This window comes from Megascapheus bottae, chromosome 12 (assembly GCF_031878675.1).
Source record: "Megascapheus bottae isolate mThoBot1 chromosome 12, mThoBot2.hap1, whole genome shotgun sequence".
Classification (NCBI taxonomy): domain Eukaryota; kingdom Metazoa; phylum Chordata; class Mammalia; order Rodentia; family Geomyidae; genus Megascapheus; species Megascapheus bottae.
Genome location: NC_143520.1, coordinates 22,607,242 through 22,628,975, shown reverse-complemented (window position 1 = coordinate 22,628,975; position 21,734 = coordinate 22,607,242). Strand labels below are relative to the sequence as shown.

General features: G+C 37.9%; 1 protein-coding gene across 2 annotated transcripts in view; it reads right to left on the bottom strand.

The window, feature by feature from the left end:
* Nucleotides 1-4,085: 4,085 nt before the first annotated feature.
* Nucleotides 4,086-21,734, bottom strand: part of Acvr1 (activin A receptor type 1) — a 123,068-nt gene continuing 105,419 nt past the window's right edge. For both annotated transcript variants that reach the window (XM_090342799.1, XM_090342800.1), the window contains 4 exons: nt 21,070-21,345; nt 16,309-16,506; nt 6,277-6,407; nt 4,086-5,288 (listed from right to left, as the gene is read on the bottom strand). In XM_090342799.1, coding sequence (XP_090198925.1) covers nt 5,154-5,288; nt 6,277-6,407; nt 16,309-16,506; nt 21,070-21,345 — 740 coding nt within the window. In that variant the 3' untranslated portion in view covers nt 4,086-5,153. The remainder of the gene's footprint in view (nt 5,289-6,276; nt 6,408-16,308; nt 16,507-21,069; nt 21,346-21,734) is intronic.

Here is a 21,734-nt window from a genome sequence, read left to right as displayed (position 1 = left end):
AGCCTTGAGCTGAAGAGCTCAGGGACATCATGCAGGCCTAGGGATAGGGGGATAGACTTGAGCTGAAGAGCTCAGGGACAACTCCCAGGCCAAGTTCAAGCCCCATGGAACACCCCCCCCCAAAATGTACAAGTTGAACTTAACACATGAAAATGATATTAGATGGGATTAGTGGCAGACTTGACAGCACATTTGAGAAAACAGCAATTGAAACCACACCAAATAAAACATATAAATGAAAAATAATTTCATGTGTACCAGTAAACTGTGAGACAATCTCTTCACTGTGTAATTAATTCATGTGAAATTAAAGTATCCAAGGGGAAGAAAAGGAAAGGAAAGAAGACTTTTAATATAGATAAGAACCAAGACAAGGATGACAGCATATTTCTCATAGAAAACAATGCTAACAAGAAAACAGCAGAATAGATCTAATGTAATGAAACTGTCAACCAAGAATTACACTCAGCATAAATGTTCCCTCAGACCTGAAAGTAACATGAAGACTTTCCAGATTCAAGAAGATTGAAATAATTCATTATCAGTAGATACATAGTATAATAAACATGAAAGGGAGCAAAAAAATGATATCAGATCTATATAAGAGAAAAAAATGCTGGAAATGGTAACTATATGACTAAATATATACAGAAAGGCTCACTAATGGCATGAAGACAGTATGCTATATGTTTTCAAAATGGCATAAAAAACTTTTAGTTAACATAACAAGTGTCATGTTTAGTGAGAAACAGCTGTAATTATACAGGCAGCTTTTACACTTAAACTGACTTTTAAGGAGTTTCCTACGTTCTTAACAGAAGATACATAATTAAATATATAATAACACTGAAAAATAAAAACTGCAGTATAAAATGCTGGAAAGTGCAATGAAAGAATTGATAATAATTACTGATTCATTATATCTTCACAAAAAACAATCTGTGAGATTGGTAATAGTATGAGACAAAGAGAAAATCCTAAAACATCCGAGGGGGTTGGAGGGAGGGGAGGAATTTATAATTAGAATGCATGAGACTTCTCAATATCAGCAAAGAATATAGTATGATAATATTTCCAAAATTCTGTCCTTTTGTCTGTTAGACACACACGCACACTTGCTTAGCCTCATCCGCAGTGCTTTTTACTTTAGTTTTTGGTTAGGATTTTGCATTTTTTCAAGGCCAGCTTAAACAACAATCTTTTTACTTATGCTATCCAGAAAGCCATTTTTCCTGACTTCTTGATTGAGATGAAACTTTCACTAAGTTTCTGGTCAGGTGGACCTGGGACCATAGCCTCCCAGGTAGCTGGGATACTAAATGTGTGCCACCAAACCTGGCCCTCCTAAAGTCTTAATTAGATGTGTAGATATTTTCAGATGCGAAAGTTCTAACTTACTCCCACACATACCTTCTTAGAAAATCACTGGAAGATTCCCTTAGGCAAAAGGAGATTAAAAAGGAGATATCAGAAAACTGGGCTCCTACATTAGAAATAACCAGGGAATAAGGGAATTATGAAGAGAGCTTGCAGTAGGGCAGAGGAAAGGTCTTGATCCATCTAAGATTCTGGATGGCAGAGCCAAAATGGCAGCGAAAGCCTAAGTCTCACAAGATAGCCTATGAAATGATGAGTTTTAAGTTCAGAAACAACAGCTTCATGCCTAGTGTAGCAGTGCCCTTGATAATGCCATCTTACCTATATTATAGCACATCTTTGCTATATTAGAAAAAATGAGTAGAAGGGTACGGTTTTGAAAACTGGGCAAATCTAATGTGTCTTCAGAGTTTTCAGTGGCAGCTCTGTAGCTTAACGGACATACCTCACTTCTAGTCCTATACACATAATGATGTGTCACCATTGCTGGCTGTCACATAACCACAAGAAATGACTTTGGTCTCAAGCAGAAAGTCTTCTGCTGGTACACCATTAAACCTAAATACTCCATACCAGGATGGCATGAATCATGTCAATCTGCTTTTCTTGAAGGGCTATTGTTTCCTATTTTCACCTCTTCCATGTCCCCAACTTTAAGAATTCAAGAGATTTTACACACTCAAGGTCATGCAACATTATTCTTGTGAGGTTATGCTTCAAAACCAGCAAGAAAGCAGTTAATGTGAAGGCATTAAAACTACTTAGAAAAAGAGCAATTGAGACACACAGAACCTACTGGTCTCTAAAACCAGAGTGGAGGATACTACAGAGGTATCAAAAGAAGCCATTATTGATTACTCGTTTGGGGCTGCAGGAAACATTATTTGTACCACTAAATGATCACCCACACTTAGTCAGCACACAGGAACTAAGTCTCATTTATCTGCACTTTAGACTTTTTCACTTGTGCTTAATAGTCACTGAGTGGACTGGCAAGAGCTATTTAAACTGTCATCTACTCTCTTCCTTTTGTTGCTTTGTTTCACTGAAACATGTGTTCAACACCCACCAGAGTGACTAAACTGGAAAAGAGGAAAATGCTAAGAACTGTTGGAAGATGGAAAACCAAAGTACTCGTTGGTTGGAAGGAATCTAAACTGAACAACTCTGTTAAAAATAGGTGGGTAATATCTACAAAAACAGAACGCATACTACATCCTGAAGCCTTGATACCACTCTTGAATAAGGGGCCACTTACAAAGTACTCAGCAATGATATATTTCCTGATTAAAATAATCTATGTTATAGGGAGTCAGGATACTTGTCTTGAAATTGGAGAGCAAAGCAGGACTCTGGTTTTCTGGATTCTGGCCTCTGGATCTGGGTGCTGCTTTTATGAAATCATTTCTAAAAATTTGCAAAGGCCAGGCGCAAATGGCTTATACCAGTATTCCTAACTACTCAGGAGGCTGAAATCTGTGGATTGTGGTTCAGCATCAGCCTGGGCAGGAAAGTCCATGAGAATCTTACTTCCAATAAACTACTCTGAAAAAGCCATAAGTGGTGTTGTGCTCAAGTGATAGAGTAAAAGCCTTAAGCAAAAGAAGCTTGGAGATAATGCCCAGGCCCACAGTTCTAGGTCCAGGGCAGGTAAAATAAATAAATAAATCAGAAATATGCTCCTTTTAATATGTACATACTTTTGTGCAAGGATGCAAAAGTTTGATGAGTTAATGCAATACTTAGCAAATACTCAAAAGGATTCAAAGCAAGAACTTAAGATATTTGTGTACTCAAGTTCATGGCACCATTACTCACAAGAGCTAAAAGATGGAAGCGTCCATCAGTAAATACAGTCAACAAGATATTGTCTAGCCAGACACACGTCACAAGAGGGACGAAACTTACAGTCCCTGTGCTAAAGGAAATAACCCAGTCTTACAAAGGAGCAGTTACTGTATGGTCCAACTTACATGGAAATCTTGGATTGGTCAAATTCATAGATAGAAAAATGGAGGAGGCGAAATTAGTGCTTGTTCAGAGATGGCTACACTACAATGTGACTTATGTGCAAATTAAGTAGATTTTATATAATATGCAATACAAATTAAAACTGTAATTAAGACTGCAAGTTACTCAATTATTTCCCTTCCAAGTAAATGCATGCTAATGAAGTTATTAACCTACACCTCGATGACCTTTCAGAACCTTCCTTTCTCATCTCTTTGTGGCCTACTCTAAGCTCTGTCTTTTTAATTCTGTTGTGCACAAACAGGGAAAACAGGTAAAGATGGAGCCCCAAGCACTAGAGGGAGCGATTCAAAACAGCTCTGCACTTACCTGGATATGATACTAAGGAAATGCCTCAGTAGCCTTCCTCCTGTTTGTACTCACAACCTCCTGTGTGAAAGCAAATCAGACAGGACTTTTACTGTTACTCTAAAGCTCTAGACACTAAAGGGGAAAACTTCACAGCCAAAGAGAAAAAGGGGAAAAAACAAACAACTTCTTGAATATCAAATTTCAGCTATAGGATATCCTCATAGTATAGTACAATCAGATTTGGTTCTTTGCTCCACTTGTCATGAAAAAGAGGAAAGGCAAATTCAATCTTCAGATTTGTTTGGTACTTCTGTTGCTCCCATAAGAAATTACATTCTGTTACACACATCTCTTTTTATACATTAGAAATCATCTCACCATTTGACTTGAAAACAGTTTATTTAATTTATACAAATAACTACTAAATACAAAAAGTAGATTAAAACAAAATAGTTATTTTTTCTGGCAGAGTTTAAATGCACATAATGGATAATTCCGAAGAAAATGCATTTTCCCCACAGCGTTCAGGACTAAGATTCTATTGAAATCTTTGCTTCTAAATCAGTAATATATTCGGTGGTGTCACATGGGTAATGACTAAATACATTCTGCATATGAACTGAAAAAAAAAGTTACAGTCTACACACATACAAATGTGAAGCACTTAAAATGTGACTTTAACTGATAACAAAGAAAAACATCTATTTCAGAGTATAGTGTTAAAAAGAGTTCGGTAATAAAATCATAAGACCACATAAAAATAAGCTTTAACATATGCACAGAGCAGTTTGACAAAACTGCTGTGTGCACAAGTAATAAATAATTTGCAAAGTTGTGTATAAACAATTCCTAATGTTCAGCATCGTTGTAAACATCAGCACATGTGTAAAATGCAGCAAAGTCTGACATTACATTTTGTTTTGCCAAATTGAATTCCTATCATCCAAAGACAGACCAGTGGAGTACGCAGCCCACATTTTGGCAAGTTGGGTCTTTAAAATTAAGAGTAACAGTGCAAGTAAGGAATGCAAAGAATTCCTAGTGCAATAAAGAAGAGAAGCACAGGCAATATTGCTGATTAAAAATTCACCACCTCCTTGAGTTTCCCGTGGGGAGTGTCTAGGAGACCTGTGAAAGATATGCAAAGCCACTGTCTTAATGCCCAGATCTCTTTTAGGATTTCTCTGTTCCTCCAATTCCCTACCTTTGCAACAGTATATGTCCACCATTAGTCTCTGCGGTGTGAACAGTTAATGAAATGCCCAGTTCACAGTCATTGAGCGAGGTTAGGGTGGTTTTGGTGTCCCCCAGCACATGGCTGGGTAAGATGTCTGCCTTGTCCAAGCAGCCATTTAGGGAGGGAGACAGATAGGTTCTATTCTGACAATCAGTCAGGCCAGCATTAGGTCCCAGCTGGACAACGTCAAATTTTCCTTCTTGACACAATGAAAATGTCAACAGTCAGTTTTCAATTTGTCTAGGGAATTGTCGATTTTGGTCAAAGTCTTTTTGATACGCAGAGCTGTAAGTCTCGCAGATGGATTCTGATACCAGCATTCCTTCATCAGCTTGGCCAGGGAGGTTAATGTCTGAGGAAAGAAAGAACAAATACCACAGTGACTAACTGCTGTTAGTGGTCCATAGCGTGGCCTAGAAGCTGGACAGATATCTTGTCAGCTGTTTTAAAGAACTCAGCAGGTCTTGTCATCATCTTCTTTAAACTAATATCCAAGGCCTTACACAGGTAAGAAAGGAGTTCCAGGAACTCAGCCCTTTGGACTTTGAATACTACTAACTTACTTTTATCAGGAAAGTTCCACAGGCCAAGTTGGACCCCTTAATGGTTTTATGGATACTAAAAGCAATAACAATCCTGTACCTTAGATAAGAGTCAAATTTGCAAATAGGGTCATTTCTCAAATTTTTTAAAGAAACAGCATAGCATGTATGATTTTTAAATAATTAGAAATGTTTTTATTCCTAAATATTAGTTGTATGGGGGAAAAGATTCCATTGTGTCATCTCCATAGAAACTTACAATATATTTTGATCAACCTCCATTTCTCTCCCTTACTATCCCGTCCCTTCTTTTTACAACAATCTCTATGGCTTCCTTGTGCTAGGTAAAAACAGTCTAGGTATTTTAGACCCGCCACTACTTATAAGCAGCAGCATAGCCTCTTCAGCATTGAACAGCCTGTAATTTGTCTGGAATCACAGATGTGCGAGGTGAAAGGACATTAAAAATATCACTCTAGGAGTCTTGGTTTACATAGAAAACTATAGTCCTGGGGCTAATCACAATAGTTATGACTCTCCTACTTCCTGGAGTTGGTCACAGAAATCCTTGTAAATATCGTCAATCATTAGCAAGATCTGACAGAGCTTCAAGAATGAGACGATTTTTTTTCCAAACCTGCTCAATTAGGTTCTGAGACGTTTCTACACAAATCTGAGGAGAACAGTAGATACACAGTGCTTATCTCAGATGGCAAAGGCAACTGAAACTCAGGAAGCAAGCAAATAACTAAGGGCTGAGATTTGCTCTACAACAAAGAACATGGCTGGTACTCTTACCGGATCTGAGAACCATCTGTTAGGTATGTTTGGCCTCTGCTGATCCACACATACTACTTTCCTCATATCTTCAAAACTTGGGTCATTGGGAACCACATCATAGAATGGTGGCTTGTAATCCTCCACTATACCTGCACATGGGACAAGATGGCACTGGATTAGTAACAAAGTAAACATTCTCCTAGGATTTTACTGACAGATGTCACGCATCATAACGTGGCAGAATAGAACACTAACTCTTCTCCAGCATAACGGCAGTTCTACAAAGAAATCCTAAAAGATCTGGAGAAAAAGACAATAAATACACACCGTGTCAGGAACTGTAGAAAGAATAATTGTTAGAAGAAAATAAGTAAAAACTTCTTATGTAATCATATATATTAACAAAACGCACAATGTTTTGACAGTATTTAAAACACTACAATCTTGAATAAAGAATGGGGAGACCTAGGCCCCAAAGTCCTTTAATAATCACATAAGGAAAGCACATAAATCCAGCCATTTGAAGACAAGTAGAAATAAAATGTTTGTATAAACTAGAGCTGGAGGTAAACAGAAAACAAAACAAAAAAGTCAAGATTATCACCTTGTCTGAATACAGTTGGCCCAATCTTGCAATTCTAGCTGCTCAGGAGACTGAGATCTGGGGATCAAAGTCTGAAGCCAGAATGAATGGAAAAACCTATTCTTATCTCCAGTTAACCACAAAACAGCTGGAAATGGAGCTGTGGCTCAATAAGTAAAGCACTTGAAAGAAAACACTGAGGGACAGCCCCTAGGCCTGAGTTCAAGCACCAGTATTGGCAGCCCTCTCAAAATTAGCATACAAATACTAGGGTTTTTTTTTTTTTAATTTCCCTCCCTCCCTCCCTCCCTCCCTCCCTCCCTCCCTCCCTTCCTTCCTTCCCGTCTTTCTCTCTCTCTCTCTGATTTTTCTTCTGTCCCGTCCCCTCCCCTCCCCTCCCCTCCCTCCTTCCCTTCCTTCCTTCCTTCCTCTTTTTGACAGTCCTGGGGATTGAACTCAGGGCCTCGCACTGTCCTATGGCTTTCTCAAGGCTAGTGTTCTTCCTCTTGAGCCAGAGCACTCTTTCTATGTATGTGGTACTGGAGAATCTAACCTAGGGCTTCGTACATGCTAGGCAAGCACGCTACCACTAGGCCATGCTTGCAGCCCACAAATACTAGTTTTTGCTATAAAATTATTTTGACAATAAAGTATCATTGTCGTAAAAATCTCTTCCATTAGAGAGAATGAAAAAATAATATAAAATGAGACACTCATTTCTTCCCCCCCTCTTTGGGTTTCTCCTGGTAAGAAAATAGCAGGTTTGAACTCTACCCCATGCTATGCTAGTATTCTAATTAGTACTTGAGCTACACCTCCAGCCCCTTTTCACACTTGTTTTGTTTTGCTTTCTTGTTCCATCCTGGGGTTTGAATTTAGGGATTAGGTGCTGTTCCTGAGGTTATTTTTGCTCTAAGCTGGCACTACTACTTGAGCCACAGCTCCATTTCCTGCATTTTGGTGGTAAATAGCAGCTAAGATTGTCACAAACTTTCTCTGGGTTAACTATGAACCTCTATCCTCAGATCTCAGCCTCCTGTGTAGCTAGTGGTACAGGTATGAGCTATCAGGGCCTGGCACACACCAGTTATTGAAAACGGGAGTTTTGCTTCCTTCTGGGTCATACACAAGGTATGATCCACCCACTTCTGGCTTCCATAGCTGGTGCCATTACGGGCATGTGTTACCATATCTAGCTTCTCTCAGACACAGAATCTTCTGGATTATTCTGTTCAAGTGGGCCTGGAACCACAATCTTCTCCATCTCAACCTCCCACTTAAATATTTAGGATGACAAAATAGTCTTGTGAACATTTTTCTGGGACTGGTCTCAAAGCACAATCCTCCTATTCTTATCCAGCAGCACTTGACTGCTAGCTTTTAAATTTTCATTTATTTTATTATTTAAGCATTGGTATTAGCACATATTAGTTATATATTGTGACATTTCCACATCTGCATTCAATATATCCTGAACAAACTTACCCTCTCTATCACTTTCCCTTATCTCCCCTTGTTAAAGTCATACAGAATATTCCTTTCTTCATTCAGTCTATATGCAGGAGTATGTTCTAACGGTAGGATACAACTATTTGTCTTGATGGCTGTTAGTTATTTTCGTATTGTAGGTACAGAATGAAATGTAGAGCAGACAGAGGATAAACTCCTCACTGACCACAAAGCACATGCAAGTCAGGTTACATTTAACCCCGGCCCCATGTCCAATGGTTTAGAAACTTTTTCCCAGAAAAATTACACGGACTCATTATTTTTCACAAAGACTAGTAATTTCACAAAAATAAAAATCTAACATTTATGGTACGGAATTAGAAGAGTGTTTATCACTTATAACAATGAAATTATGAAAATTAATTCATTTTTCTCCATCAGAGGCATCAACATTGTGATGAGTGAATAACTTGATGTACCTGTAACTTCCTTCTATTCCTAAATACATCTAGGTTGATATGGAAAACAGAAGAGGTTCCAAAGAGAAGTTATAATTAAGTTTTTCTAGTTCCTACAAGCCAGCTTAAAAACTGAGTCCCCTCTTCAGTTATTGCAGAAATTACTTAACAGTGAGAGTCATTATTCATAAATCTCATATAAATACAAAACACTTATGAGAAAGATTAGATATAAGGAGCACTGCTTGAGAAATATTACAGAATTTTTACAATTTCACAAATTCAACTAAAGAGCTAGAAATGGAAAAATCCCCTAAATTGTACTTTAAAAATTATTTGATAGTATCTTTTTTGTTTTGCCAGTCCTGGGACTTAAAAGGGACTGAGCATTGTCCTTGGGCTTTCTCAAGGGTAGCACTCTATCACTTGAGCCGCAGCACCAATCAAAGGATTAAGACCTTTCCTAGCAAACTATCAACTCCTCCTATTGAAGCACCTCTTCTCAGAAATTTCTTTACACCGGTTCCCTCAGAACCCCCCTCACTCAGGGTGTCACATCCAAGATCCAGGCAATGCAAGAGCCCTGGCATCTGAATCCAAACATAGAGCTACTTCCACCAGTTAATTCCTACAAAAATACTGAATCCTTTAGAGATTAGAGCATTAGAAATAAAGTCATTTGAGAGAGACTAAAGAAAACAGTTCACATTTGCCTTCTGAGAAAACTTTCAGGGCCAGGAGCATGGCCTAGTGATAGTGTGCTAGCCTAGAATGCACAAAGCCCTGGCTTTGATTCCCCAGAACCATATACAAAGAAAAAGGCAGAAGTGGTGTTGTGGTTCAAGTGGTAGAGTGCTAGTCTTAAGCAAAAACTGTCCAAGAACAGTACCCAGGCCCTAAAGTCAAGCCACAGGACTGGCAAAAGAAAAAAAAAAAGAAAGCAAGAAAAATGTAAGTTAATATAGTACTTCTGTAGGAGTAGCATATAATAAATTTGATATGGTTTGTGGATAAAATTTCTCTTATTAATTGCATGATTATATCATTGCTTTTCATACATGTGATACTAGTGACTCAACTCCAGTAGTGATACTAATTTCCTTTCAATATAAAATTAAGATTGAAAAGAGGAAAGATTACCTGCTACTGGTACATGTGTCATTTGGATATGGAAAAACAAAGTCACATGAGTGGTATGTGGTATTAGGTTTACAAGAAGGCACACTTGTCCTAGTTAGACAGGGTTCAACAAGATACACCCAGCAGTGTTATTTCACCTATCATGCCTCATATGAAAATATCAAACTTATCTCAGAACACACACACACACACACACACACACACACACACACACAGTAATAGAGAAATGGATAGTTCTGGTCAGAGTAGACATAATGACTATTCCAGAGTTAGAGGACCTTCCGCAATACCAAGTAAATTCGAAGGTTTGTGGGTTCCCAAGCTTTGGGGGCTTCTCATTTGCAAATAAAAGACTATGGACCCCTGACTGCTACCATCAGAAAATCAATACCCTTGGCACATCTGTTACTTCATGGCAAGCGTTGTTCTTTCCTGAAAGGGGTTAGAGTTGAAAGGACAGCTCTGATCTCTGAGGAAAAGGAAGGCTTTGGCTTTGGTGGCTGTGTCCTCACTTATGCAACCCATTACAATTAATGGGTATGTGGAACCACATATGTGACTCACAGGCAAAGCCAAGTGCTTTTTCATAATCCTTAGGTAAAATCACAAACTTAACTTTTGTATCTGAGGTTCACACAGAGATTAGTCAAACTCTATTAAAAATTATCAGTATTACTTTTTTTTTTTTTTTTGGTGGATCATGGGGCTTGAACTAGGCATGGGTGCTGTCCCTGAGCTCTTCAGCTCAAGGCTACCTCCCTACCCTTGAGCCAAGCTCCACTTCCTGGTTTTCTACAGGTTAGTTGGAGTAAGAGTCCTAAGTCCTTTTATGCCTGGTCTGGCTTTGAACCTTGATCCTCAGATCTCAGCCTCCAGAATAGCTAGGATTACAGATGTGAGCCATCATGCCCAGCTTTATCAGTATTAAGTGTCAGAGGTAAGGGCAAAATGCCTAGAAAGACTGCAGGGCTGTCCATCAAGTTTTATCTTGCTTGCCTACAAAGCCTAGAATAAACACAAGCTTCCGCATTCTAAGCATTTGGCAGCTTGAGAAGAAGGTGCCACATATAGAAGGCTAGGGCTATTGCAAGGCTGAAGACATCATTTGTCTTGAAGGGTGTTGCTCTTGGAAGCAAGACTATTAAGACAGCAAACTGAACAATCAGGAAACCTATTGACTTCTGGTTATTACAGCATGCGGTCAGCTGACTGTTTTTCTAAAGTTTTAGATTTCTAAATCAGAGACATGAAATTCTAGGAAACAGGGAAAAATTCTCTCCCATTCTCCCCTCTACATTTCTGCTCTTAGAGGTAAGTAACTAAGAAATGAACAAACTCTTGAAATAAATGAACAAACAAATGAACAAAACCCTTGAAATTATGTTGTTTTGAACTTTTGTTTTGTTTTGGGCAGTAGTGAGGTTTGAACTTAGGGCCTTGTGTTTGATAAGCAAGCATTCTACCCCTTATGACATATAACTACACTAAGACCCCTAAAATTTGGGAAAATTTTCAATAGTATGATTTATTTGTGTGTCCAAACCTTAATATATTATCAAGTATTTGATAGGAATATGGAACATGTTGGATATGTGGTTGCTAAAGATATGAGAGTTGTCATGGTTTCTGTACACAAGCCCATGTGCTTGGGAACAGAAGTACACATGGCTCCCTGGCAGGCTCAATGATTCATTAGAAGTTTTTCCAAAATGTGTGCGCCAAACATACGCTTACTCTCCAAGTATTTCCTAGTCTCTACCCCAGAAGAGGTGTGGTTTGGCCAGCAATGACTTCTCCATGAAACACGGGTAAGGTTTGACACATTTGAGACACTGGGTTTCATCACTACAAAACAACCCAAGCCAATCAAACAAAGGTCCTTCCACAGAGCCTTTCTATGGACAGGGAAAAGAGGGAAAAAAAGTCTCAGCTGGGAAAAGTGGTAGCAGAATGAGAGGAATGAGGGGTGCTAGGTTTCAATGTGCTGAGGTCACACTACACACACACACACACACACACACACACCAGGTGCATACCTGATATGCTCTCATTTGGTCATCATGACTTTTCAAGTAGATATTGCTAGTATCTTTTTCAATGAAGTAACTTATCCAGGGGATGGAGTTGGAAAGTATCATCTCAGGGCCTGGAATGTTACTGATCCTCCTGCCTCCAGTACTTAGGAAAAGTACCATATAGCTTCGAAGAGCTGGGTCAGTACAGCTCCTGTGTGCAGTGCAATGGCTCCAGAGAGCCAAGCAGGGAGAATCAGAGGCCCCTCACAGTGAGCTGTGTGGCCATCAAGTGCCCCAGAGTCACAGATCTGTCCTACAGATACAGCCATGTAGCTCTAATCAGGATACAATGCAATCTCTAAAGTTCTATATTCAGAAATGTATGTTTTCAGAGGGTGTGTTCAAAGCAGACACACTCTGCTGTCAGATAAAAGGCTACCATGAAGCCCACTTTAATTACTGTATACTAACAGTATATGGGATTACCCAATTCCACTTCCCTCACGGGCTATCCTAGTCTCTGGCTGTGCTAGTCATGAAAGTTATGATTATTCCACAAAACTCAACCCTTAGAAAAAAGTTATCAGCACAAATTAGGATATTAAGAAGGAAAGAGAGCGTGCTGGGGTATTAAAAGTCTTAAATATCTTAGCATCACATTTTCCAACCCTAGAATTATCGTAACAAAAATTCTGTGGCTGAGGTTCAGCAACGAGGGACAAGTACTGTGTGATTGTGATGCTCACTCTAAGTTTAGAGCTATTGATCTAAGCGAACGCCCTCCTCCCATCTGCCTTTAATTCATGAAGCAACTTCCACAGCAAAGGTGTAGCCTTACCAATTCCAAATTCACTGCCAAACTAAAACACCATGTGAAAATTCCAAAAAATACTCAGGAGAAGTTTTCAAATGTGAAAATGGACTTAACTCTCATTTCCTGTACAGAAGCAGCATGAGGTTTATTATTAGAGAAAATAAATGTAAAATTTCAATAAAAATACAAAAAGACACTACATATTTTAATGCTCATGGTTCACTTGAGGATTAAATTGCTCCAAGAGAACTATCTGGTCATCAGTTTTTATAACAGACTCAAAAACTCAAAGGACACATAATTATAATAACCTTCTTAATACAAGATACAAAGTACATTTTACATACAATAATTTCCCAAACATAGGTTCTTTTAATGACAGTTCTTTAAGCTGCTAAGAAAGTGAAAAAAGTAGATCACACATTGGCGTGAAGGTATTGTGATTGAGAATAACTTACAGAAAGCAATTTGGCAATGTGTCTCAAGCCATAAAACCTTCCACATTCTGACTGTTTAAGCTTACTTCTTGATCCATTAGAAATCAATTCCCCAAATAAAATGTTGTAAGCACAACTATGTCTAATGTACGCCTTAAATGAAGGAGACAAGATGTTTAACAATATGGAAATGTTATAAGAATGAAGCATCATGTGACAATCCAAAATGTAAGATAGAGAGAACATTAAAAAGATATAGAATTTGGGCCAGGAGTTTGGCTAGTGGTAAAGTGCTTGCCTAGCATGCAAGAAGCCCCAGGTTCGATTCCTCAGTACCACATACATAGAAAAAGACAGAAGTGGTGCTATGGCTCAAGTGGTGGGGCTCTAGCCTTGAGGAAAGACCAAGGACATTGCTCAGGCCCCGAGTTTAAGCCACAGGACTAGCAAAAAATAAAATAAAATGAAATAGTACAGAATGTTATCTACATAACAAAGTTTAAAAAAAAACTAGTAACTAGGTCAGGAGCTCATGGCTCACTCTTGCAATCCCTGCTACTTAGCAGATCTGAGGATTATAGTTCAAAATTAGCCTGGGTAAGGTAAATCCATGAAAGTCTTATGTTCAATTAACCACAAAATCCAGAAATGGAGCTGTGGCTCAAGTGGTAGAGTGTTAACCTTAAGCAAAAGAACTTAGGGATAGTGTCAAGGCCCCAAGTTCAAGCCCCGGTACTGGCAAGCATGAACACGTGTATGTGCACACACAAAGAGTGAATAAAGAAGGAAAAATATCAGTGTCAGAATTTGGGCAAATTTTTCCTTTTATAAGGGGTTTGAACTCAGAGCCTTGTGCTCTGTGAAACAGGAACTCTATCACATAGTCACTCCTCAAATCCCCTAATTTTTCTTTTCACTCATCTATTCTGTTTGTGAAGAGCAAAACGTAAAATATTGAAATCAGTAAAAATATATTTTCAAGAAGCACTAAACACTTTCAAACTTCACTTTAGCTAACCAATTTGTGCGTGCGTGCGTGCGTGCGTGTGTGTGTGTGTGTGTGTGTGTGTGTATCCTATACGTATACATGAATGTTCATGGGCGTAAAAAAAGAGACCGGAGAAAGAGAAGGGAAAAACATCAAATTAGTCATTGCCAAAGAACAAAAGATGAATTAAAATGAGACATAAAAATATCCTTAGCTCCCTCTAAGAATCAAGTCATACCACAGACCAGAAGTACTACCCACAGATATGATGATGCAAAGGGAAGAGCAATAAATCAAAAAAACCCTGATTTTTCCCCAAAATAATGTTAATCACAGGATCTAGCAAGCAAGCTAACATTTGTTGAGCTAAATTTTAAACAAATGACTCTAACTTCAAACTATTATTAATCACAACTGATCTTTAAAAGCCATTTGGGTTTATGTCTGTGACGCAGGGAGCAAGTCTGAAAAATGAGTTCTTAAAAGTCTGAGAATCCAAACTTTCTGCCAAACAGGCTTGCCTGGCTTTGTGCCGGCCCAGCCACAGCTGGAAATGCTACTGTGTTGGCTGTGGGACACTAGCTTCTACGTGTGAGCAATAACTCCATCATAAAGCTGATTCTGATACAAATCCTCTACATTCTGTGAAGATGTGCTAATCAGAATTAGGGTATTTTTTTTTCATTCCAAGGCACTCAAAAATGATTGAGGAGAAATGATGAAATGAAGTAAATGTGCAATTTCAGGCAAAGTTCAGAACTTTTATAAATCAGCAAAACATACACTCTGTTGCCAACAATTCTCAAGGCACTTCAGTGGCACAAACAGGAAGACAGCAGTTCGTGATTATTAGGAAACAATTCCAAGAAAATGTTCATGACTCCCTTAAAAAAAGAATAAAGCCCTTTGGACAACAACAAAAAAAATCTTCTTACTGTCCATCCACATACATAGGTTTAATCTAAAACACTTGATTTAGTATTCTCAGAGCATGTGTTCAAAGCAGACACATTCTGCTGTGAGAGATTTGAAAGCTACATTAAGGCATGCCCATTTTAATTGTTGTTCACTAAAACTATATGAAGTTACCCAATTCCACTTCCCTTACAGGGTGTCCTAATCTCTCACTGTGCTAGTCATGAAAAGTATTATTACCCCATAAATCTCAATCCTTAGAAGAAAGTATTAGTGAAATTCAGGACATAAAAGAAAGGGAAAGGGAGAAAGTTGGGGTATTAAAGACTTCATGCATTACTTCTCTCATTGAGTCAGAGGAGGATAAAATATATGACTTAGATATAAACAGAAATTTAAATACATTAAAATTCTTCTGTTCTCCAGGGGCCATTTCAGACATATATTCTATAAAATAATTTTCTAGTTGTGGAAACTATGAAGAGTATCAAGTTGATGCAAGAAATTGTGCAATGAAAACCAGTTTGTGGGTTGTTGGGGAAAGCCTAACTTGAAAGAATACTACTTATCACGTCTGTATTACCATGTACTTAAGAGTTCTACTTCATACTTGAGGTTGAATTAAGTACATAGAAGATAAGTGTGAGAACTCACTGTAGGGGAGACAGTTTTGAAATGAATGGCAAATGCTATGGCAACAATTCATCCAATTCCTCCACTAAGATAAGTAATCAACACAAGCCACCTATCAAGGTCCCACCATTTAAATTCAACTCATTCAAAAGTTACCTCTTGCTTCTTACAAAGAATGACTTCCAAATGCAAAAACGGCTTTTTCTCAACAATCAAATCATAAGAAAGAAAAAAAAAATATCCACAGAAGCAGAATTCACACTTAGGTATATTTGTGTAGTCTCAAGGTAAACTTTGGGAGAAAAATAAAGAGGAAAGGAGAAAAAAGTCATATAGGAAGACAAGAGGAAGAAATAAAATATACACCAATCCACTCCCCCAAAGGAATAATGGTCTCTTCTAAAACAATTACTTTTCAGTCATTATTCCTCCTGAATTCCAAACATAATGTTACACAGTACTTATCAGCTGTAAGTCAAATACAAATGTATATGTGCAGCCAGGCAAGAGGATTTAAGGAACAACATATGGCCTCTACATCTCCCCCTTCTCCTTTGTAAGAGTAGCATCAAAAAAAAAAAAAAAGTGGACATGGACAATATTAGGTCAGATGCTTACCATTGCTCACCATTCTCCTGGCTACTTCCCATAAAACAAGTCCAAAGGCCCAAATATCGACCCTCTTGTAAGAATCAAAACAATCCACCTGGATGGTTTCATCTAGAACTTCGGGGGCCATGTAGCGCTTGGTGCCTACCCGGGGGTTGTTCCCCACATCAAGTTGATTGGTGCTCTGGGAATGCATGACTGCCAGGCCTAGAAGGAAGAAGATAACCATGCCATTAACTCACAAAGGGCTGCTAAAGGACTTAAACCAAGCCCAATCAAAAGTGCCCTCTGGTGGTAGGTGTGTTCCTTGCTGTGCTACACCCAGAATAATTCCTACTGACTTTCAGAGTGAGAACAAGAAGGACCAAGGTCAGAAACACAAAGAAGTTATTAGGTCAATGCAAGAGCCTCTAGGAGACCAAAAAAAAAAAAAAATGTTGAACCACTGACACACCAATACACAATGGCACTATGAGGCCAATGTCTGAAGTTCACAGAAAAACAGGCTTGTATGTCATAAGTGAGGCTTAAAGTGTCTTAACAAGGAGCAAAGGAAACTGAAAATCCACTATGGCTCCCACTAGTCTCCAAACACAAGTTTCAAATGGTGTGAGAGTGAGAACTTGAGGCAATTGGTCACTCTATAAAAGAGCAGGCTGTGACACACACTGCTATGTCCCTAAAGGAGGGGCTGCCTATTTGGATAAATCAGGCTGACCGAACCCACAGGGCTTTCTTTCTCTACAATTGAGAAAACAGTATTAAAACAGACCTTGATTCAAAGAGCAATTCTCAGAACAATGGTTCTGAAACACTTACCCACGGCTCATTTCAGAATTTCTCAATTAGTGAGACCATCCACCTGGCATTCCTCACTAGTCAGTGGGGATGGACAGATTTGTGCATGGTTTATTTGAGGAAGGGATCATTTATTAATACATATATAAATCAACTGAAAATGACTGCTTTTTACTATAATGCAAAGTGTCAAATGGGAATAGGCTGCTCCTGTAAACCCCTGTAATCTAAGGATCCCTTGGAAATCCCTTAAGTGATCTGTAGAGAATACTTCTGTCTGAGCCCATAGCTCAAGTATGTGAGTTGCTGACTCCATGCAATGTCACAGAGAGCAAATATCACCTTACCCTAATAACTAGAAAAGATATCAACAAATATCTTTGACTGAAGAAGACTGGTACATCTACCCTTATTTTTATAATCATCTCCAAGATTCAGTGAATATTGTGAATATTTCTTGAATATTTCATGTGAATATTTCTAGAACCAATGTCAAAAGTATCAAATTAGTTCTGGTTTGAATAGAATCTGCTGGTACTAGCTACTGAGATTTTAAAATATGCTCATATTTGCTTTGAAAATTTTCCCTTTAAGAAGTGATACTTTGTTATTTATTCTTTGAGTTTTGCCTGGACTGATGAAAGACAATCACATTCTTTTAAAGCTATAAAAGGCCCTATAAAGTTACAAGCAGCTCCCTGTGTGTTCACTTGGCTTACTCATCATCTTAAGACACTAGGCAGGTCTGTGGAGAAGTGTACAGGGCATGGAACTGAGGCTTGCTAGCTTGTGTCCTGGTGAAGTGTGGTTATGACTACAGCCTTTACCAATAGCTTGGCTGCAACCTCCTTGATTTCCTGTATTAGAATCAAACTGCTTAGTCATTCCAAGAATGACCTTCAAAGGAACTTGCAAGATGAATATTTATTTTAGCTGCTAATTTTCTTTTTTTTGCCAGTCCTGGGCTTAAGCTCAGGGCCTGAACACTGTCCTTGGATTTTTCTCAAGGCTAGACCTCTACCACTTAAGCCTCAGCACTACTTCCGGCTTTTTTCTATGTATGTGGTACCAAGGAATCGAACCCGGGTCTTTGTGCATGCTAGGCAAGCACTTTAACCACTAGGCCAAACTCCCGGCCCTTTAGCTGCTAATTTTATAGAGTTCTTACCTAGTGATATAATTATTAAAGACACAAAAACAAATATCATGTGTAAAATCTGAATTCTTCTTTGAAGAAACCAGAAAAAAAAATGCCATATAAGGTAGCACATAGCTGTAAATCTCAACACTTGGGCATCTGAGCTAAGAGGATCACAAGTTTAAAGCCAGCATGGAATACATAAAAAAATTCCATGAAAGCTTAAGTTACATAGTGAGAACTTATCTCATCAAACTCACAAACAAAAATCTGACAAACTTAAAGGTGGCTATTAAATGATAAACAATTATCACTAACTGTGATAATAGGTGAGATAAACTGTGATTATGAAACAGATTCATTTTAAGGTATTTTAGAAAATGCATTTTGAAGTAGTTAGGAGTAAAGTGTTTTAATGTCTGCAATGTAGTCCAAAATACATTAGCAAAAATATGCATATAACCACATATAAAGCCCAATGTATAAAACTTCAGTAATTTTTGACGTAGGTGTTGAAGATTTTAAGCAATTACTCTAACATTCTTTCAACTTTTGTGAATGCTTTAATGTTTTCATGCTATAAAGTAATAGTTGTCTGGCAGTATTTATAATAGAACAGTATTTCTAGGCTGAGCACAATTGCTCACACCTGTAATCCTAACTAATCAGGAGGCTAATCCTCACTGAAATGTGAGGATCGCAATTCAAAGCCAGCCTGGGCACTAAAGTCCGAGACTCTTATCTCCAATTAACCACAGAAAACTGCAAGTGGTGTTGTGGCTCAAGGGGTAGGGTGGTAGCCTTGAGCTGAAGAGCTCAGGGACAATCCTTAGGCCCAGAGTTCAAGTCCCATTACTGGAAGGGATGAGAAAAAAAAAAAAAAAGAAATACTGTTTTCTTTACTTTTTGTTTTTGCCAGTCCTGGGGCTTAGAATCAGGGCCTGAGCACTGCCCTTGGACAGTTTTTGCTCAAGGCTAGCACTCTGCCAGTTGAGTCACAGTACCATTTCTGGCTTTTTCTGTGTTATGTGGTACTGAGGGAAAGAACAGTATTTCTAGTGCCTCCTCCTTTGTTTCTGGTTGTGATATGAAGAATACTATATAAAATATGGTTTTACAAGATCCATGAAATTATCAGTCCCCTGAATAATGACTTTTTGGCACAGATTTTCATACCAGTTTATATATCTCATTGGAAAGCTGCAGACCAGAAGGAATACAGCTAAAGCCTTAACTAGGAAAATTTCCTTGAACATGTCCTCATTCCCTTCCATCAAGTTCCACATGTGAATCTAAGTGCTATCTTACTTTATCTATCCTTGCCAGACTGTTGGATTAAATAGCAGTTATCATTTAAATCTTTATTACTTGCCAGCATTGATAAAAATTCTTGAATCCTGTGAGGGAGGCCTGACTGAATTTTAGTGACATGAACACATTATTGTGGAAGTGCCCAAAAATACAGACATACATACAGACATACAGCGTTGATATTAGTAGTATTCCTCATGCTCAGATCTTTTGGCCCTTTGAGTGAATGTAAGCAGTGTTTGTGCACAGGTGAACACGTTTGTGCAAAAGTACAGGCTAAGTATTAAGAAAAGTCAGTGTTTAAATCTAAATCACCCTGACTGCTCTAACAGCTATAATACAAGCCTTCATGTCCTATCCTATAAGTGAACTAACTGCCTGCCGAAAGCTTTGAGGTCGTGCTCGGAGACTTAGGGAACATAATAAAATAATTTTGCATAAATGAAACACTATAAAAGATTCAAAGAAGTAAATTTTCCTAACATGTCAAATCCCCTGTGTTTAAAAAAGAAATATAAATAAACTTTATAATTTAACATAACTAAAACTAATTTTGTAGAAGCCCTTATCATTCTAACAATAACTAAAATAGTATAAAACATATTTAATCAAGAAAAATAAGGACTCTCAATAGTCTATTAAAGTGAATAACCCAATGTTGTAACTCAGTTCTTATTAGCACAATTATTCAGCCAATATTCTAGGAGTCTAGGATGAATGTGGTTTAAATAAAGATCCACTATACATGAAAATTACCTTATTTATAGTGCAATTAAAGCTACATTAGCAGTTCCCTAACACCATATGAATAAGCCATTTCCTTAGAGTAATGAATGAGTGAATCTGAAGACAATTTTCTTCTTTCCCAAACTGGTCATTTTGCTTTGGTATAGAAGAATGCTTTCAGAAACCATTTTAAAGAAAAACTCTTTCCATAAAAATGTGTAACTGTGTGCCTATTTTGTGTGCGAATCTGTGAAATCAGAATGAAATAGTAATGGCTGCTTCAGAGGATAGGCAGGAAATAACTGAATAAGTCTGAGGTAACTTTCTCAGTATGTAATAGGTTAAGTCTTGATAGCCACAGTCTTGATAATCCACAAAATGGGTTTTATAGCATATCTAAAACTCTGAGAATGGTCATAAGATTTGGGTTTCATGACATACTTCACCTAAAAGAATACACAAAGAATTTGTCTAGTTAAGTAATTTGTCCAGCAAACTAGTATGCACATTGAAGCTGTTACAAGAAAGGTGGTCTTTATCCTCATTGTGCCTTCAGATGTTTCAAACATTATAGTGGATGGATGGATGCAAACATGAATGGATAGATGTTGAAGCTTAGTAAAAGAGGGTAAATTATTAATGGAAAAAATCCACAAGGTGGGTATACAGTTTTGATTAGAAGGTTCTTTCGATTTTTCTGGGTGCTTCCATTTCTCATATTAACATATGAGAAAAAAATGGATAACCTAGAAAACACTGGACTTCAACAAAATTAAAAGTAGAGATTAAAAATATACCCAAATCTGCTATGCAACACTGTCCATTCTTCTTCACAAGGATGTTTTTGCTCTTTAAATCTCGATGAGCAATAGCTGGTTTTCCTTGGGTCCCAAATATCTCTATGTGCAAATGTGCAAGGCCACTGGCAATGGACAGCACTATCCGAAGGCAGCTAACTGTATCCAGCGTGGTGAGCTGAAGATAGTCATACAATGATCCCATTTCATGGTAATGTGTAATTAACCACAACTGGGTACTGGAGTGTCTTGATGTCATGTCAGAAGCAATGAAACCTGGAGACAGCAAGAATAAAATTAACATATGTGAGACCTCCACACATTGTACCTCCTAGTATTCACAAGTAAGACACTGACAGGTATTGAGACTTAGACCCTATCAGATATTCTCAGGAAACCTAAATATGCCAAAAGACCTCTTAATCTTTAATAATTTTCTCCAAAATAAATCCTCCAAGTCATATGACACCCCCATTCAAGAGAAATTATATCTGTGTGAGCTCTAATTGAATTTTTTTCCCAAGGAAGAGAAGCCTCTGATTAAATAAATAATAAACAAATATTTATTCTTTTACCTTCCCTAAATGCTGTAAATCTTAAACAAGAATTTTGTTTGCACCATTAATTATGTTCTAGGCCTTTAGAAAAAATAACATTTAAATAAG